General features: G+C 42.0%; 2 protein-coding genes across 3 annotated transcripts; one reads left to right on the top strand and one right to left on the bottom strand.

The window, feature by feature from the left end:
• The first annotated feature begins 540 nt into the window (after window positions 1–540).
• Window positions 541–7033, top strand: LOC143319023 (B-cell receptor CD22-like). Its single transcript, XM_076727581.1, has 9 exons — window positions 541–650; window positions 2096–2452; window positions 2593–2817; window positions 2938–3294; window positions 3516–3743; window positions 4440–4703; window positions 5578–5832; window positions 6427–6690; window positions 6957–7033. The coding sequence occupies exons 1-9, from the start codon at window positions 596–598 to the stop codon at window positions 7031–7033; spliced, it is 2082 nt and encodes a 693-aa protein (XP_076583696.1). The 5' UTR covers window positions 541–595.
• A 3880-nt stretch (window positions 7034–10913) lies between these two features.
• LOC143319385 (rho-related GTP-binding protein RhoU-like) lies at window positions 10914–14538 on the bottom strand. Of its 2 annotated transcripts, XM_076728311.1 has the most exons (4): window positions 14041–14263; window positions 13752–13810; window positions 13540–13569; window positions 10950–12389 (listed from the first exon to the last, which is right to left on the bottom strand). In XM_076728311.1, the coding sequence occupies exons 1-4, from the start codon at window positions 14258–14260 to the stop codon at window positions 11901–11903; spliced, it is 798 nt and encodes a 265-aa protein (XP_076584426.1). In that variant the 5' UTR covers window positions 14261–14263; the 3' UTR covers window positions 10950–11900. The 2 variants fall into 2 exon arrangements, with proteins under 2 accessions (XP_076584425.1, XP_076584426.1); XM_076728310.1 differs by lacking the exon at window positions 13540–13569 and having other exon boundaries at window positions 10914–12389; window positions 14041–14538.
• Window positions 14539–16470: the final 1932 nt, after the last annotated feature.

Genomic DNA, 16470 nt, shown 5'->3' with positions numbered 1-16470 from the left:
GGCTCCTCACACACACTCCTGCTCGAGAGTTTGCAGGAGGGAAACTTTTTCCTGTTCTACAAAACCAAAAACAAGAGAAAAAGAGTACTGACTTAAACACTGTGTTAATCTGCTCCAATGTGAGCCGCAAATATTAGCATGCCGGGCTAACTAGCTTGCTATGACAGTTGTAACTTACATGAAAGTAGAAATACTGCATTGCAGAAATACTGTTACAAGTTCAAAATTGTATTAAGATTTTTGTGTTTAATATTCAGACTAAAGTTTGTATTTAGCAGAAATGAACTCTGTAAACAGACTCTGTCAACAGTCTGTTAATTTCTAGAAAGTGCATTTTGAGAAGTTCATGTGTTTATTTCTTCATTTCAACAATTCATCTGTTCAATAGTCAAAAATGCCCAAGAAATAAATTGAAAAAAAAAGGAAGGAAGTCACATCGTTTCTTTACTCTTCAGTGTCTGTTAACACAACCCACAAAGAGATGAAGTGTCTTCAAAGACCAGACGTCCCTTTTTCGTGTAGAAATGTTCATTGTGATTAATTGACATACATTATTTGTCATGTATGTGATTTAACAGAGACGTGAGGAGAAGCGATGAGTTCTACAGCAGCAGTGAGCGGATTTGTTGTCTTCCTTCTCTCTGTACAAGGTACTGTTCATCTACATTTATATTGTAGGTCAGTTCACACACTCCAGACATTCAGAGGAAGGCAAGTTAGATTTGATGTGTGATGTTATGAAGTCCTTGCAGCACCAGACACTCCTTAGACTGAAGTCTTCACAGGACACCACAGAGATGTGTTTGTTTTTAACACCAGCAGCATCTCCGCACACTTGAACACACCTGAACATTATAAACCTGAAAAACTGGATTACTGTGTATCATTAAAGACAGTGAAGGTGTACATAATTAGAATTACTGTACAAACAAAGAAGAAATACTCTAAATCATTTGCTGCTCTGTGGAACATCCTTCATCGCTCCACAGTCCTACAAACTCAACTTTAGTCTGTATTAGCATAAATATGCAGGCTGTTAGCTCTCTGATGCAACCCTGCTTCCAAAAAAGTTGGCACGCTGCGTAAAACATAAATAGAAAGAGAATGTGATGATTTTCAAAGGCTGAAATAGAATAATTCTGTTCATATCACAAATCGTTAGCCTAATAGCATAATTGCCTAAGTTATTTTTTGGCCAAATTTAGATATCTGCTTAACTCTACTCTCCTGACACTGCTGCTTCATCCTGCCTTATCGCCTATGTCCTCAGCCTATCAGAAAGCTTGTTACATTCCAAAATCACTATCTGCTTAAGTCATCTCTTTGATTTGGGCATTTTTTTTTTTCATTGTTTTTTCTTCTTTCCCGAAAACCTTAAAATATGACTTAGGCAATTATGCTATTAGGCTAACGAAATACTTGGCCAGGCCTCAGTGCTCTGCATTTCTCTCCAGTTTCCATCCACACTCTGCAGCAGCATGACCACAGGAAGTTAAGAAGAGGATGTTAAAGTTTTTCACACCCTTTGAATGTTTAATCTTCAGCTTTTTCTTATCCTGTTCAGTAAACACTGTGTTGAAGCGCACAGTTTCAATACACTGCTGTTCCTTCACTGCAGCCTCTCTATGATGTCCGGCCTCAGCGCTCCTTGACATGAACTGCAGAGATCATGTGTACACCTTTGACTTCCTGTAAAACTGAATGATTTGCAAATGTCTCCATACTTCTGTTCACTTTGGCCTGAACCAGAAACAAAATTAAAACTTGATTGACAGTATGGACTTATTTTTACAACACAAAATATAAGACATAGACAAGAATCCAGCGAGACAAGAATACACTTTCAGCTCAGTTCTAGTTAAGACAACAGAGACTGCAGTATTTCAATGTTTGTCCACGGCCCCCTCCCCATAAACATCTTGGTACAATGAGATTATCTTTGTCTCACAGTAACTTAAAGTCGGATGGCACGAGAGCCAAAGTAGTTTCTGGAAATGTAGCATCACACACTGAAGCCCCTCCACTACAAATCAAAGTCTGTCTGCTGATGTTGTTATGAGTGTGACTGTAGTTTCTGATGTGCTCTGTGTTACAGTGGTACAGGGTCAGAGGGACTGGGGAGTGACTTATGGCTCTACTGAGATCTGTGCCTTAAAAGGATCGACAGTGGAAATACGCTGCAGATACACATACCCATCCCGCAGAAACAGACCTTATACTGAAGTTCACAACAAATTCTGGTTTACTAAACTCAGTAGAGCTGAACCTGTGGATCTGAGAACAGACTCACAGTATTCAGGTCGTGTGGAGTACAGTTATAATAACAATGACTGCACTCTGAGAATCACAGACCTGAGAGAGAGCGACTCAGCTGAGTACAAGTTCAGGTTCACAACAAACCAACGAGATGGAAGCTACACTGGTTCACCTGGAGTCACTTTGACTGTAACAGGTACGTCTTCATTTGTGTGTTAATTAATTCCACATATTCAGCATTAAGAAAACAATAATATAAATGTGTGTGAATTTGCATGTGTGTATGTTGACAGTTTTGTCTGAATTAACGTTCCTGTTTCTTCCTCATGGATCCAGATCTCCAGGTGAAGGAGGGACACAGTTCAAATTCTGGCTGGATTATTTGTCACAGTGTTTGTGATCGACCTCATCATTCTTCCTACATCTGGTACAGAAATGGAGAGAAAATTCAGAGAGAAACATCTTATTCTTCTTATTATTATTATTCAAGCTCCCATAATTCTGCAGACAGTTATTCCTGTGCTCTCAGTGGACATGAGGATTTCCCCTCTCCTTCAGTGTGTGAGTTCACTCCACAGTCTTCCACTGACATAACACCATGTGGTGGAGCTGTGTCACTACATGTACGTGTATTTAACCAAGTCTTACTTAAAAATGGTCAAAGATTGTTTTTTCTTCCAGGTGTTCGTGGTGAAACCTGCAACAAAGTGACGTACACTCACAGAAACATCTGTGCATTCAAAGGCTCGTCAGCGGACATTTCCTGCACGTACAGCAGTCACAGTGATGATGTCACATCAAAGTTCTGGTTCAGTCCTGATCGTAGTCATCAGTGGCAGAATACCTCACAGCCTGAGGACCTCAGAGAAGACTCCCAGTATGCAGGTCGTGTTCAGGTCCTTGAAACAGAGGGAGGACGCTCCACTCTGAGAATCACTGACCTGACAGAGAGTGATTCAGCTCAGTATCACTTCAAATTCAGAGCAGGAAGCTTTGAATGGAGGAGCAGTTTACCTGGAACAACTCTGACCGTCATAGGTACTGATCAACACAAACTGATGTTATACACACCAACACAGTATATTTAAAACACTGAACATGTTGACAGTGATCAATCATCATGAGTTCACTGTTGTGTTGTTGCTTCTGCTCTCTGCTACTTCTTGAACTGTAACTGTTGTGTAGACGTGTGTGTACATCTGTTGTGGATTTCTTTACGAACCAGTGATGATAATATTGTTTCTTGTTCTCATATCCAGCTCTGCAGGTTCAGGTGACCAGAATAAAAGTCTACCAGTTTTATACACAGGCAGAGCTGAAGTGTCACAGCAGCTGCCGTCCAGCTGGTCAAGTTTCCTACATCTGGTTCAAGAATGGAGAGGAAATCACATGGGTGCAGATATCCTCTTATAAAGGCTGGTTTCATCCTGAAGACATCATCTCTTGTGCTCTGAAAGGACATGAAACTTGCGTCTCTCCCTCAGTGTGTGAGTTTGCTGCACTGTGTCAGGACAGAAAACACACATACACACTGACATTACAATACAAATAGTTTCAGATATATGTCCTGATACAACACTCTGAAATTCTTTACAGTTGTGTGAAATTTTTGTCATTCAGGAGTTTTAGAAGTATAAAATATGTTGTTGCTGCATTTAATGTTTTGGTGGTTATAATGTTTCTGTTGTTGAGATGCTTCAGTGCTTTTTATGATCTCATGGTCGATTGTTCTTAAGTGGAGTTCATTGATCAGTTTCTAAGAGAGACAGGATGGATGTTGTTAGTCTGTAACTTTTCATGTTTCACAGTAACATTTTAAAACAGAGTCACCAGCTTCATCATTTATTCATGACAGAGTCGACAGACAGACCGTCTTAAACTTACAAACATGAAACTGGTTGGTAACATTTGCAAAGTATTTTAACAAAACTAAAACAGGATCTGAACTCAAACAAGACTGAAGATTTATGTTAGAAATTATTAATGGCTTGTTATTGGCTGTCAGTTTCCAGCAGCAGGAGTCTAACCAGGGACAGCTCCAGGATCAGCACTCTGGACAGACGCTGTGACAAATACAAGGGATAATCAAGAAGAATCAAACGGAAAGAAATTTGAATGAAAACAGTCACTTGTCTGTGAGGACTTATTCTAATCTAAGTAATTCCTGTTGATCTCTTCTCCAGATGCTCCAAAGCCTCCCTCTGTGTCAGTGAGTCCCTCTAGTGAGATCGTGGAGGGCAGTTCAGTGACTCTGACCTGTAGCAGTGATGCTAACCCAGCAGCTAATTATACCTGGTACAAGGAGAATGTAAACGTCAAAGCTCTCAGTGAAGAAGCACAGCTTGTCTTCAGGTCCATCCAGTCCTCTGACTCTGGAGAGTATCACTGCGCAGCTGAGAACGAGCTGGGGAGGAGAACATCTAAACACATCTCTATTGATGTGAAATGTGAGTCAAACAGCTTCTCAAAAAATAACAAATCTGTCCAGGTTTTACTGATCGTACCTACTTTCTTCATCTCGACTTGCTTCATATTCACAATCTGCGGTGATTCACTGAGCAGCTCCAGGAGATTTACGCTCGTGCTGTAAACAAGGAAGAGAGGGTGAAAGCATCGTTTGTAGGAGCAGCACAGAATCAGCAGGTGGAGATGGAGCAAACCTCAGTGACATCCAATCATATGAGTTCCTCTCATCCTCGTTAGAGCTGAATTTAGGTTTCATGAAATTTCCTGCCTGTGTGTCCTGATGGGAAACTGATATTAAAATAGTGTGTAAATACTGTATAAATACTGTGACCCTGTGAATTTGCATATAAGCAGAAACAAGGAAAACTCCCTGTAATAATCCTCTTGACACAATGAAGAAAATGTTGTGATTCTCTCCAGGAAATGAGGTTTGGACTATTCATGAAGATTTCGTGTCTCTGGTGCTGTGCCAGCGTGAACTTGCATGCAGCACCTCTCTAATCAAAGCCATGAAAGTTGCAGTGCACTTGCTGAAATTTGAGGTCTGAGCTGCACATTGCTTCACAAACTGTGAAATAATGTTTTGTCCAACACCTGAGTAGATTTTGAGTCACTTTAATTTCTTTGTTCTGCTTGTGGGAGGCCACCAAGTGTATTAACAGGAAAGGGCCATGAAGAGGACACATGGGGCCACATGTCATGTACGAGTCTATTAGTCATTACTATAACCACCTGGCTTTGTCGAGGTGACAATGGCCTCGAAATATTTGCATTGCTCCTCCTAGCTTGTGGCTGTCCATGCCTTAAAACAGACCTGTAAACAAAGATTTAAGTTGTCTCTCTTTTGTCCATCAGATGCTCCAAAGCTTCCCTCTGTGTCAGTGAGTCCCTCTGGTGAGATCGTGGAGGGCAGTTCAGTGACTCTGAGCTGCAGCAGTGATGCTAACCCAGCAGCTAATTATACCTGGTACAAGGAGAATCAAACACTGACTTCACAAGGCATTTATGGTTTCACCTCTGTCAGCATAGAGGACAGTGGGATGTATCACTGCAAGTCTGAGAACAAATATGGCAACATCACCTCCACATCTGTACGTGTAGATGTTCAGTGTAAGTACAAAACATCAGCAAATCACTTCAGCACTCAGTACAAACAGCAGATGTAAACGTCTGTTAAGCTTAGGCCGACAGAAACGATGTCATGTTCTAATATAGCATCACAAGTAGTTTAAAGGATAGTTTCCCTGTCTGTCATAATACTATAATCACATGGCATTTGTAGGTTTCTGTAATCATTCCTCCTGTCCATGTTGGCTGTGAAGTGATACCTTTGTAGAGTAAGAAATATCAAAATCCAGCGTCCAGTTCTGAGGCTTCAGCAGTCTGAGCCACACAAATCAACTATAACTTCTTAAATCACAGTCATTTTAGTACCACATGCCCTTTCTGGGTTTTTCCAGACAGTGTTTCCTTGCTGAGCTGCAGCAGACGGATTAGCCTTATTGGTGATCACAGCACTCCACATGTTACTCTGTGATGGGGTCATGTAGCTTTCTGTACAAACATCTTAGGGGTAAAATCAAAGCATTATTTTAATTTGTGGAAATACTGCATTTAAAAATTTGTTCTCCATATTTCAAATAGTCACTCATCTGTAATAGCATATTCAAATCTTTAAGTCATGCATGTCTGTATCTTCTCCAGATGCTCCAAAGCTTCCCTCTGTGTCAGTGAGTCCCTCTGGTGAGATCGTGGAGGGCAGTTCAGTGACTCTGAGCTGCAGCAGTGATGCTAACCCAGCAGCTAATTATACCTGGTACAAGGAGAATGTAAACGTCAAAGCTCTCAGTGAAGAAGCACAGCTTGTCTTCAGGTCCATCCAGTCCTCTGACTCTGGAGAGTATTACTGTGCAGCTGAGAACGAGCTGGGGAGGAGAACATCTCAACACATCTCTATTAATGTGAAATGTGAGTCAAACAGCTTATTGAAAAATAAATAAACTAAATTTACTGATCGTACCTACTTTCTTCAGCTCGACTTGCTTCATATTCACAATCTGCCGTGATTCACTGAGCACCATTTGTCAGACAGTCTGAAATGCTGCTACACACAGCTGTTCACAGCTTTTAACTTAAATACCATATGTGCTGCTATAGTAACACACATACACACAAACTAAAATAATCTCTGTTAACACATCTCCTTCAGATGCTCCAAACCTTCTCTGTGTCAGTGAGTCCCTCTGGTAAAATCAAGGAGGGCAGTTCAGTGACTCTGAGCTGCAACAGCGATGTTAACCGTGACTCTTAATGACTGATTAACAGACAGTATCACCTGGTAAACTGATTCACGGTTCAAACCCTGCTAATGAGGTCCAGTACAGTATATCTAATAACATCTATCTCCCTCCTTCAAGGGAAATCAACAATGATGATAAATATCATCAGGTTGACTCTGGTGGTTGTGATACTGATTCCTCTGCTTCTGATCTGTCTGTGGATGAGGTGAAACTATGACAATGAATCAGTTCCATCACTGATCTTTTACTTTGAATATTTCTTTCAGAATTTTCAAATAAACTTCTTATTGGTTTCTTTGTTTTTGGATGCAATTCAGGAAGAAGAAAACTCTGAGCTCCACCGCTGAAGCAAATGAACCCATAGAGACTATGGAGGTGAGGGAGATTCGTGGCCAGCTTAGCATGCTAACCAGCTAGCTCAGTACTTTAATATCAAATCTAATCATGTCCAGATTCCATTTGAAGCCTCTGACTCTCATCTTGTTGTCTGTCCCCATCAGTTGGAGTCTGATCCCAATTATACAAACGTCTCAGCTACGAACAGCGTCACTGCAGCGTGTAGCAGAAGATTGGACTAGAATGCAAGCTTTATTTTTACCTGTGTAGGTACATTACATATGTTAAGGATTGTAACACATGTGCTATTTTAGATATTTATGGAGTAAAATGTTTTTAAGAAATAGTGTCACATCACACCTGTCCTGACAGAGAAGGCCAATAAAATTTGTTTGAAACAGTGTTGAACTGGCAGCACAATACTTCACAGCATGTACAGTATATATTTGAATACAGCGGACTCCCACATGAGCCAAGCTCTGACACACTTCGCTTGCTGTACACATTTTTCAAGACTTGCAGTGAGGGCGACAGTGTGCAAAAGGTTTTGGATTTCAGCTTTAAACGAAGTCTTTTTGTACTACTTATTCAGACTAAAGTTTGTACTGATCAGAAATAAACTCAAATACAACATGAAGCAGTTTATGCTTTCACGTCTCACTTTCCCATTTTTTGTCCATCAGTAAAACTTAATGTAATAAACTGGTGATGCACACCCTAAAACAACAAACAATTCCTTGATGATATCAAGCTGATTTACCAGTTTGCCTTGATGAGACAAGAATGGAAATTAATAGAAAAGCAAGCTCACAAACACTCCTAAACTTCATCAGACGACTAAACCTGAAGGCAGATCTCCTTTCCAATAAGACAGTTGCACATGAGACTGGAAACACTGGTAGGTCAGTCACACAGCTTCAACAATAAATGTGAACATGTTTTAAATGCAGTGGTAGAAAACGTGACTCATTGGTGGGAAGTTATTCTGGTCAGCTTGTCTGATCACAGAATCTATAACAGTGCCATGTCTTGGTTAGTTGTGCAATATTTCTGAAGCAGCAATGACGTTGCAAACCTTCAGTTGGGTGTTGCCTGCCTCTGAATGGTGAACGCCCATGTTCAAATCCCTTTTCAACTGCACCCCATGTTAACTTTCAGTAAGTGCTCCATACAGGTGGACGATATCCCTGTTTGCTGTAGTGTCACCATGTCTGAGGAAATAGATGCACTATAAAAACATATCTCCAACAGATATAGACCTGTCATTATTTTATTTATTTTGTCTAAAGAATATTTTTTCTTGAGTATTTTTAACATATATGCACACAAATATAAATCTTAACCTCATCCTGTTCAACCAACCCAGGAAGTCTGGCTCCACAGCCAAAAAATAAGAAAAGAAAAGCAAACAAAGGATGGAGAAGTTTAGGAAACAACACTTATACAGACCATACTGCTTGAGATCAATAGAGGGAAACATGACTAAAAGAGAGAGAGACAGAGAGAGAATAAGTTACAGTGGACATATTGGGTCTTTTCAGCCACTGAGCATCGGTGGGCAGGACAGCGTCCCTCCATCTTACCACACCTGGCCAACAGACAGCATGGGCCATTTAAACACATTCAGGCACACGTCATCCTCTCCGGTGGTACCAAAAAGGGCAACCTGAGGTTTGAGTTCTAGATTAAATTGAGGACTGGAGATAAGCGCTGGAAAATATCCCTCCAGTGTTTTTTCCAGGCTAGGATTTCTTATAGTTAGTTTGGCTTTGGATATATGGGCCCTGAACGTGACCTCAAACTGTAGCATACAGTAAGAGAGGGCACAGAGGGATGTTTAATCAGCTAGCTTAAAGGTTTGATCCAACAATCGTCTGACAGGGAAAGGTTTATACCCTCCTCCCTTGAAATTTGAATTTTGTCAAAACACCTGCCAGCTTGTCATCGATAACAGATATTAAACCTTGTGTAACAGGTGTAAACTGAGAGCGGAGAAAGTGCCTGGTTTGCAGATACCTGAAAAAATACCTGTTTGGTAGGTTGAAATTGAAAGGAACTGCAACATGAATTAGTGCAAACAGGTGTTCTGCATGTATGCAGGTGACGGTTAGGCCTCTTCCAGTTTGTGCAGTCAGAAGGATCCGCTGTATGAAATATGGACACTCCTTCAGGACGTCCTGAGGTGATCAGCAGCCAGATGCCACAGGGGTAACCACACCTGTCTGTAAAATCTCTCAAGCTGTTTGCGTCTCTGTGAGGGAATTTAGGCCGGGTTAAGTGAGGCCACCTGTTAAACTGAGCCTGTCTTCTCCTGTGATGTCTCTGGACAGCACGCTGCTGAAAATGACTTCCAACTCTACACGGAAACTAATTTTATTAATTCTACTCAATCTGTTTATGGTGGTGGTCTAATTAATCAGCTGATGAGTTGTAACCCCTTGTGCCATGACTTCATATTAGTTGACTTCTGGTGAATGAGTGACTTGTTTTTGCTTTGCAACATAAGATTCATTTTCTTCACAGTGGCTTTGATGGCCATTTCTTGTCATTATAACACTTCGTACACATTATAAAGTCTCTGTCCAAGGCCAAAACATATTCTTTAAATATTTTGCGTTGCACTACTTTTTATGAGATGTCCAATAATATACAGCACATGTGCATCAAGTACACATTGATGATCATTAGAGTAATAAATCCAATTGTTTGGTCTAATTTGGTGAGGTTCTTGGATGTGTCACTATTTTTTTTTTTTTTAATTCACTTTTAACATGACCATGTGTTACTTGTGGGGAATTTAAGGTTAAAAACTTGGTTTAAGGTGAATCTTAGGGTAGGGGTCAGGCATGTGGTCTCCAGGGATTAAATGTAAGTCAATGTGGGGTCCCCTGAATTTGTATGTGTAACCTCAGCACATGAAGTACTAGAAGTACATTTTCCTTACTTAGAGGTTGCATGTGAGAACGAGATAAAGCCTTGAAGGTGGAGGAATTTGCCTCTCCTGCCTTTTCAAGGTGTGAGGCCTCCGTGGGGAGACACTCAGGCTCCATATGCTGGTCTAATCCAGTCCAGGTGGTCCTGTCTGCTCCTATTAGAGGAGGCTGAGACCAGAGTGAGCCTTCACCAGGCTGACTCTGAATCAAAGAGGAAAGCTGAGCAAAGTGGTGATATTCTGCTTACCCCGAGATTACAGGAGAACATTCTGCCTCAGACTGCCTGGCCCCAACGTTGTATCTGAGGCAAGGGAGCATTTTTATGCACAGAAGTCTGGCTGGGTCAGTCAGTAGTTGATCACAAGGAAACAGAGCGCCGATGAGACAATCAATGGCACTTGATCCCTATTAACCTGCCGACATGTCCTGTTGTTGTCAGGTGAAGGTGCAAGACGCAGAAGCTGTGGGAAGAGGTGTGAAGAGGTGTTTGCATGTAATACTGCTTACAAACAGATGGCACATCACGCCCAGTGACATGTCGCTGTTTTGTGAGCAAATATCTCACTGATATTTGATTTTCACCCTTGAAATGCCCTGTTTGCTAAGTGAAAAAATCTTCTAAACAGTTGTTATAAACTTTAATCAAGGCTTCCAAACATATTCCACGACCAGTGATGCAGTGAACATAACCATGAATAAATAAGTAAATAAATAACAGTCAAAAACAAGTTTAGATCTCCATCAGCCATGTTGGACAGTCAGACTACATCAAACCAAACTTGTGTCTTATAACATTTGTGGGGTTTGTTTTAACGCCCTGGGAGCCTTAGATGGGTGAGGTTACCCACATCCAGATATAAAACACCGAAATGTGTATTAGGTTTCCTGCGGCTTTCTAACCTAAACTCCTTAACAAAATAGAATCGCCTAAAATCTTCTTATTGCCATCAAATTTTAGCAGTTACACAGAGGTTAAAAAAACAGTGTGTGGTGGCAAAAAGAATCAAAAGTGGAAAGGGTGAAGAATTTGTCTTGCAGGAGATCAGCTGATGACAGAGTGTGGCACCGCTGCATGTTAAACGTTTATTCCAGCAACAGCACACTGTACTTCTGTTAAGTTTGGAGACTTGTGAGATACAGAGAATAGAAAATACTGAAGCAGCAGAGGGTTTCCTTTTAGCCCCGTCTATGAGTGAGGCTCACAGATCTTTGGATACTACACTTCCCAAAATGCATCTTGATGGCACCTCTCATTAAACACCCACTGCTTTCAAACTCTACTCTCCCAGTTTGTAACCAAGACTTTCTGCTATCAATTTAAAGTCAAGCTGCAAGTGAGCAGCGGTCAGCCTTTCAGAGGTTTGTAGTGGAGCCACAGAAGACGCTTTAAAACTGTTCCTAGTTACAAGTAACCTGATGGCTGTGTGAAACATTTCCCACTCACACTTTCCCTGACAGTCTGGGGGTTTGAACAGCAGCTTGTGAGCCACAAACCTGCATTTCCGAGCTTGTTCTGGACCTCGTTATGTTGTCCTGTGTGGTGATAATCCCCACCCATCTGGCACCTTCGCACACATGATCTGACCCAGGTTTGCTCTCATGCAGCTGTTCACTTGAATTCACAGCTCTGCTCTCCCATCAGACAGGTGAGCTTCCTCCACCAGGTCTCCGAGAGGCTCCTGATCTTATCGGGCGTCTTCTTCCTCAGAGTCAGCCTCTGCTGCTGGACGCTACAAGTGCCTGTCGGCTGGATGCTAGCCAAGATGGCTGAATCAAAAGCGTCCTTCAGGTTCTTCTGGGTCAGCGCCGAACACTCTGCAAAGCTCACTGCCCCGAGCTCCTGTGCCAGCTGCTGGCCCTCCTCTGTGCCCACTGGCCGCTCCTGGTTCTGTGCCAGGTGAATCAGCACCTGGACGTCCTCCCTCAGGTCCAGCTGGGTGCCAACAAGGACCAGGGGCGCGCCAGGACAGTGCTGACGGATCTCAGGGACCCACCTGTTAGTCAAGTTGCGGAAAGAGCAGGGGCGGACCACGCTGTAGCAGAGGAGGAAGACATCTGCGTTCTTGTAGCACAGCGGCCGGAGGCGCTCCAGCTCATCCTTCATGAGTCAGAAACAGACAGACCAGATTAAACCCTCAAATAAGAAGATAATAAGAAGCTACAAACTATAAAACGTGGATGCTTCACACATCTTCAACCCAGCAGCACAGAAGAACTAAGATCTAAAGTTTGAAGGTTGACACCCAAGATTAGTGTCACCCATTCAGTATCTGACCAAAAGTGAAATATGGTCACAATCTGCCCCACTGTTCCTGAGTTATGGTCCTGAATAATGGCCAGAAAAGTGTTTCTACAGAACATCATGATGTCAGAGAGAAGCTGACCTTTGACCTTTTGGATATAAAAGGTCATCACTTCATTTTATCCAAGGAGACATTTGTGTGACATATTGTCATAATTAGTGTGTGAATTCTTGAGTCACAGCTCTTGAATGTGTCATTTTGTCTGTTTTAACAAACAGTCTATGCAGTTTTGTTGTTATTTAATGTACCTGGTAAGCTGAACTATGTTTTGTAGGCTGTATTATATTGTAGTCCAGGTTTGATTACCACAGACATTTTTGATGCAGACAAGGTCCTACTATGATGCAGACTGAGAAAAAAAATGCATTTAATCACTTGTTAAAACTGAGTTTAGGCATAATGTAGCTGCCTTCAGACTGTTTCTTTTTGTTTCCCACCTTTAAAACATTTTCAGCAGTTTGATTCAGTTCTCGCTCACCTCTGGTGTTATCTGGTCATGCAGATGGTTTGGGTTTAATATGCTCTTGTCTCAGTTTCTGAGATTTCTTCTTTAAATCCACAACATACTTTGCTCTGAAGAAACAGTCCCTACATAAACTGCTGACAGTGAGCTTTGTGATTGTCCAGATATAGATCCAAAGAAGCTCCTAATAGGAAAGTTTGAACGATGGATGAGAAATGTGTAATATTCTACTGAAAGTGGACGATGGAGCTCAGGATGACAGAGGGGGCGGGTGAGTTGTTTTTTTTCCTGCAGGGGGCGCTGTAAACTGTGGAGTTACAGGACTACGGGGGGGCACCTTATACTAAAAGGGTCTTAAAGGATTTCAGTCCAGGACTAAAAGCAGGCTGCAGGGGGCAACCAACACAAACACAGCAAGAAATGCAAACGTTTAAGAGTACCACTAATTACTAACAATAAGTTATTGATCCTCGATCACTTACATTGATTGATCCATCAACCAGCCCCCATTTCTATCATGAAAAAGCAGGAAAGAAATGCGAAAACAAACAAAAATAAGCGAAGTTGCGTGATTTCCACCAGGGAAACCTGTGATGCATGCACCTGCTCTACAGGTGCCACTTGGTAAGGTGTGCTGATTGTTCTTTATGGTATTTATGACATTAAAATTGGGAAAGAGAGAGGTGCAGCTCACCTGTCCAGCCATGTCACAGAGCTGCAGTCTCACTGGTTTTCCGTCAACCACAACCATCACTGAGAAGATGAAGAAAGCACTTACAGTATGTGTAACATCTGATTCATCACCCTCTATATGAGGTAAGAAAGCCGACATGGACGCCATCTACAGGCTTTAAAACGGAAAACTCGGAATGTAAACAATTTAAGGAAAACAAGTTCGACAGTAGCCTTAAACCTTAACTTTCAGGTGTGCCTAACACCTGTGCGTAACGCTTTCATTCAGCTACATCGATGTCAAAGATTACCGGTAAAGTTGTCAAACGCTGTCGGAACATATTCTGTCGGGTATCCGTTGGTGGTGTAGCTGACGATGAGGCTGGTCTTGCCCACCGCTCCGTCTCCTACTAGGACGCAGTTCACCTTGCGCTCAGGTGCGGAGCCGGACCGCCGGCGCTTCACGCTCAGAGGGAAGTCCCGGTTCTTTAAGCGCCGAGGAGGGATCGGGGAAACGTCTCCACCGCACATCGGTTCCGACACACGGCGTGGCTTCTGCTTCCCGACATCCTGAGGAAGCATGGCTCTGCCTTCGGACGGGGATGTAGCAGTCTGACGGTTCAGAGTCGTTGAAGACTCCCTGCGCGCTCCATCCTCTTGACAGCTCACGTGTTCCTGCTGCTGTTGACGTTTGTAAACTGCAAACATAAAGCGCCAGACGACACTTAGATGTGCTTCATGTGAACCGTGGCAGAGATTTGAAGCGCGCAGTGGCACAGCCGTCGCGTTTCTCCGCTCAGCAGGAGCTCCTGATTGGCATTCTCCCTGCATCTGCTGTGGTCGTGATTCCTAAGAGGCTTACTGAGCAGAGCACCATATGAAGCTCCAGAGCTTTCCAAGTGAAATGAACTAAGCCTTCTGGAAACCTTTATCCCATGGAGCAAATATACAGTATGTCACCCTCTTTAGCCAATTAAAAGATGGAAATAAAAGTCTACATAGGTGGTTTGTACACTTTGCGGAGTATCTTTGTGCGACAGAGGCAGCACAATAAACGGGTTAATTTTACCCTTTTTTTTTAAGTATTACAAAAACTCGCGTAGAGGGATTACACACAGTACAGCTGTCTGCCAACAGTGTTTTTAAAACAGATTATATTCAACTCTAAAAATCTTCCCAGATGGAGCTTCGTGAGACACAATCTGCCCCCTGTGGGGAATAAATTTGAATAATGATAAACGAGCGAATACATGACAATCACACACAAATGATAGACTGGATTTTCTTTTTCTTCATCGGTCTGACTTGCTGTTTCTGACCTATAACATCCATTCAATCAAACAACCCCATATTTGACTTCCACCAGGCTGTTAAAGGGAAAATACTGTATGTACATGTGTGACATCTACGATGTGACGCACTGACGCCCCCAAGTGGTAGAATCGGGTCAACTGTGGGGCCTGAAGGACTGGATGCAGCATGATTCATCTTTTCTTATCACTGTCACCAGCAACGAGAGAGAGAGAGAGAGAGAGAGAGAGAGAGAGAGAGAGAGAGAGAGAGAGAGACTGGAAGTGAAAACCGATTAAAACATCAAAAGAGGAGAGAACACAGAAAAAACCTCAAGCAAGCCGAAAAACATCATTACTGGTATGAGCGTGTTGTTTTTATGATCCTCATCAAACAGGAAATGAAGGAGGAACATAAACAAAATACACAGTTTCCTAATCCAGCTATGACATTGTCTCTGACATGTGAGGGAATTTTATTTCATGGTTCAACTAATATGGAGTTTTTGAGGCTGAATCAGCTTCACTAGAATTCAAATCTTTTTTTTACACTGTAAAAACCTTCCTTTTTAAGATGGACAAACCTCTGAAACAGCTTTCTTTAGCATCTCAGGAAACTAAAAAAAAGTCTGAAACAGGACTTCCTGATGATTTGAGTGGTTTGTGGACTGTTGGCAGCCCTTTCAGGCATCCACCATGTCTATCCTGTGGCATGAAAACATTGATATTGAATTATAATTCAGTATGATTTCTAATCATATGATAAAATGCTATAATCTCAAAAGACAAAATTTAATTTAAAAATATAGAAAATACAAATTTATTGCAGGTTTCAACAAGCTCGCAGTTTTTCTTTAGCTGCAATCCTTGATCATTATGATTGATTCAAAATTATAAAGTGCTCATAGCAGCCTGATGTATTAAATTAGCCTTGTTTTATTCTGATGAGCAAAATCCCAAAACCCAGCGAGCATCTTCATCACTTCTGCAGGAGGCTGCAGGGCGACACCATGGTGAGAGAGCAGCAGTCTGTGTGTACTGTGTGTGTGTGTGTGTGTGTGTGTGTGTGTGTGTGTGTGTGTGTGTGTGTGTGTGTGGGAGGCAGAAAGCGTTGCCATGCATTGAACAGCACCAAAAACACCAGTGAGTGGGAGTGAAACCATACGCACAAGCAAAGAACAGGACACCTTTTCACACACACACGCACACGCACACACACACACACACACACACACACACTCCAATTCAGATTGGTTGTGTCTGTCTGTTATATTTAATATTCCACAGAAATCAGTGTGTTATCCTCAGTTTTCACTACATTTTTCTAAAATGAGAGAAAATGTTAAACTGAAGATCGCCTCTGAACTGAACCACATTTTCCTTTCTTCCACTTAATCTTATTGCTCCTTTGCTTAAGCCTCATGTATTTTTGACTTGATTGTGTTTTGTGTG

This window comes from Chaetodon auriga, chromosome 4 (assembly GCF_051107435.1).
Source record: "Chaetodon auriga isolate fChaAug3 chromosome 4, fChaAug3.hap1, whole genome shotgun sequence".
Classification (NCBI taxonomy): domain Eukaryota; kingdom Metazoa; phylum Chordata; class Actinopteri; order Chaetodontiformes; family Chaetodontidae; genus Chaetodon; species Chaetodon auriga.
The sequence above is the reverse complement of the archived record's forward strand: the minus strand, read 5'-3'. Positions and strand labels throughout refer to the sequence as shown.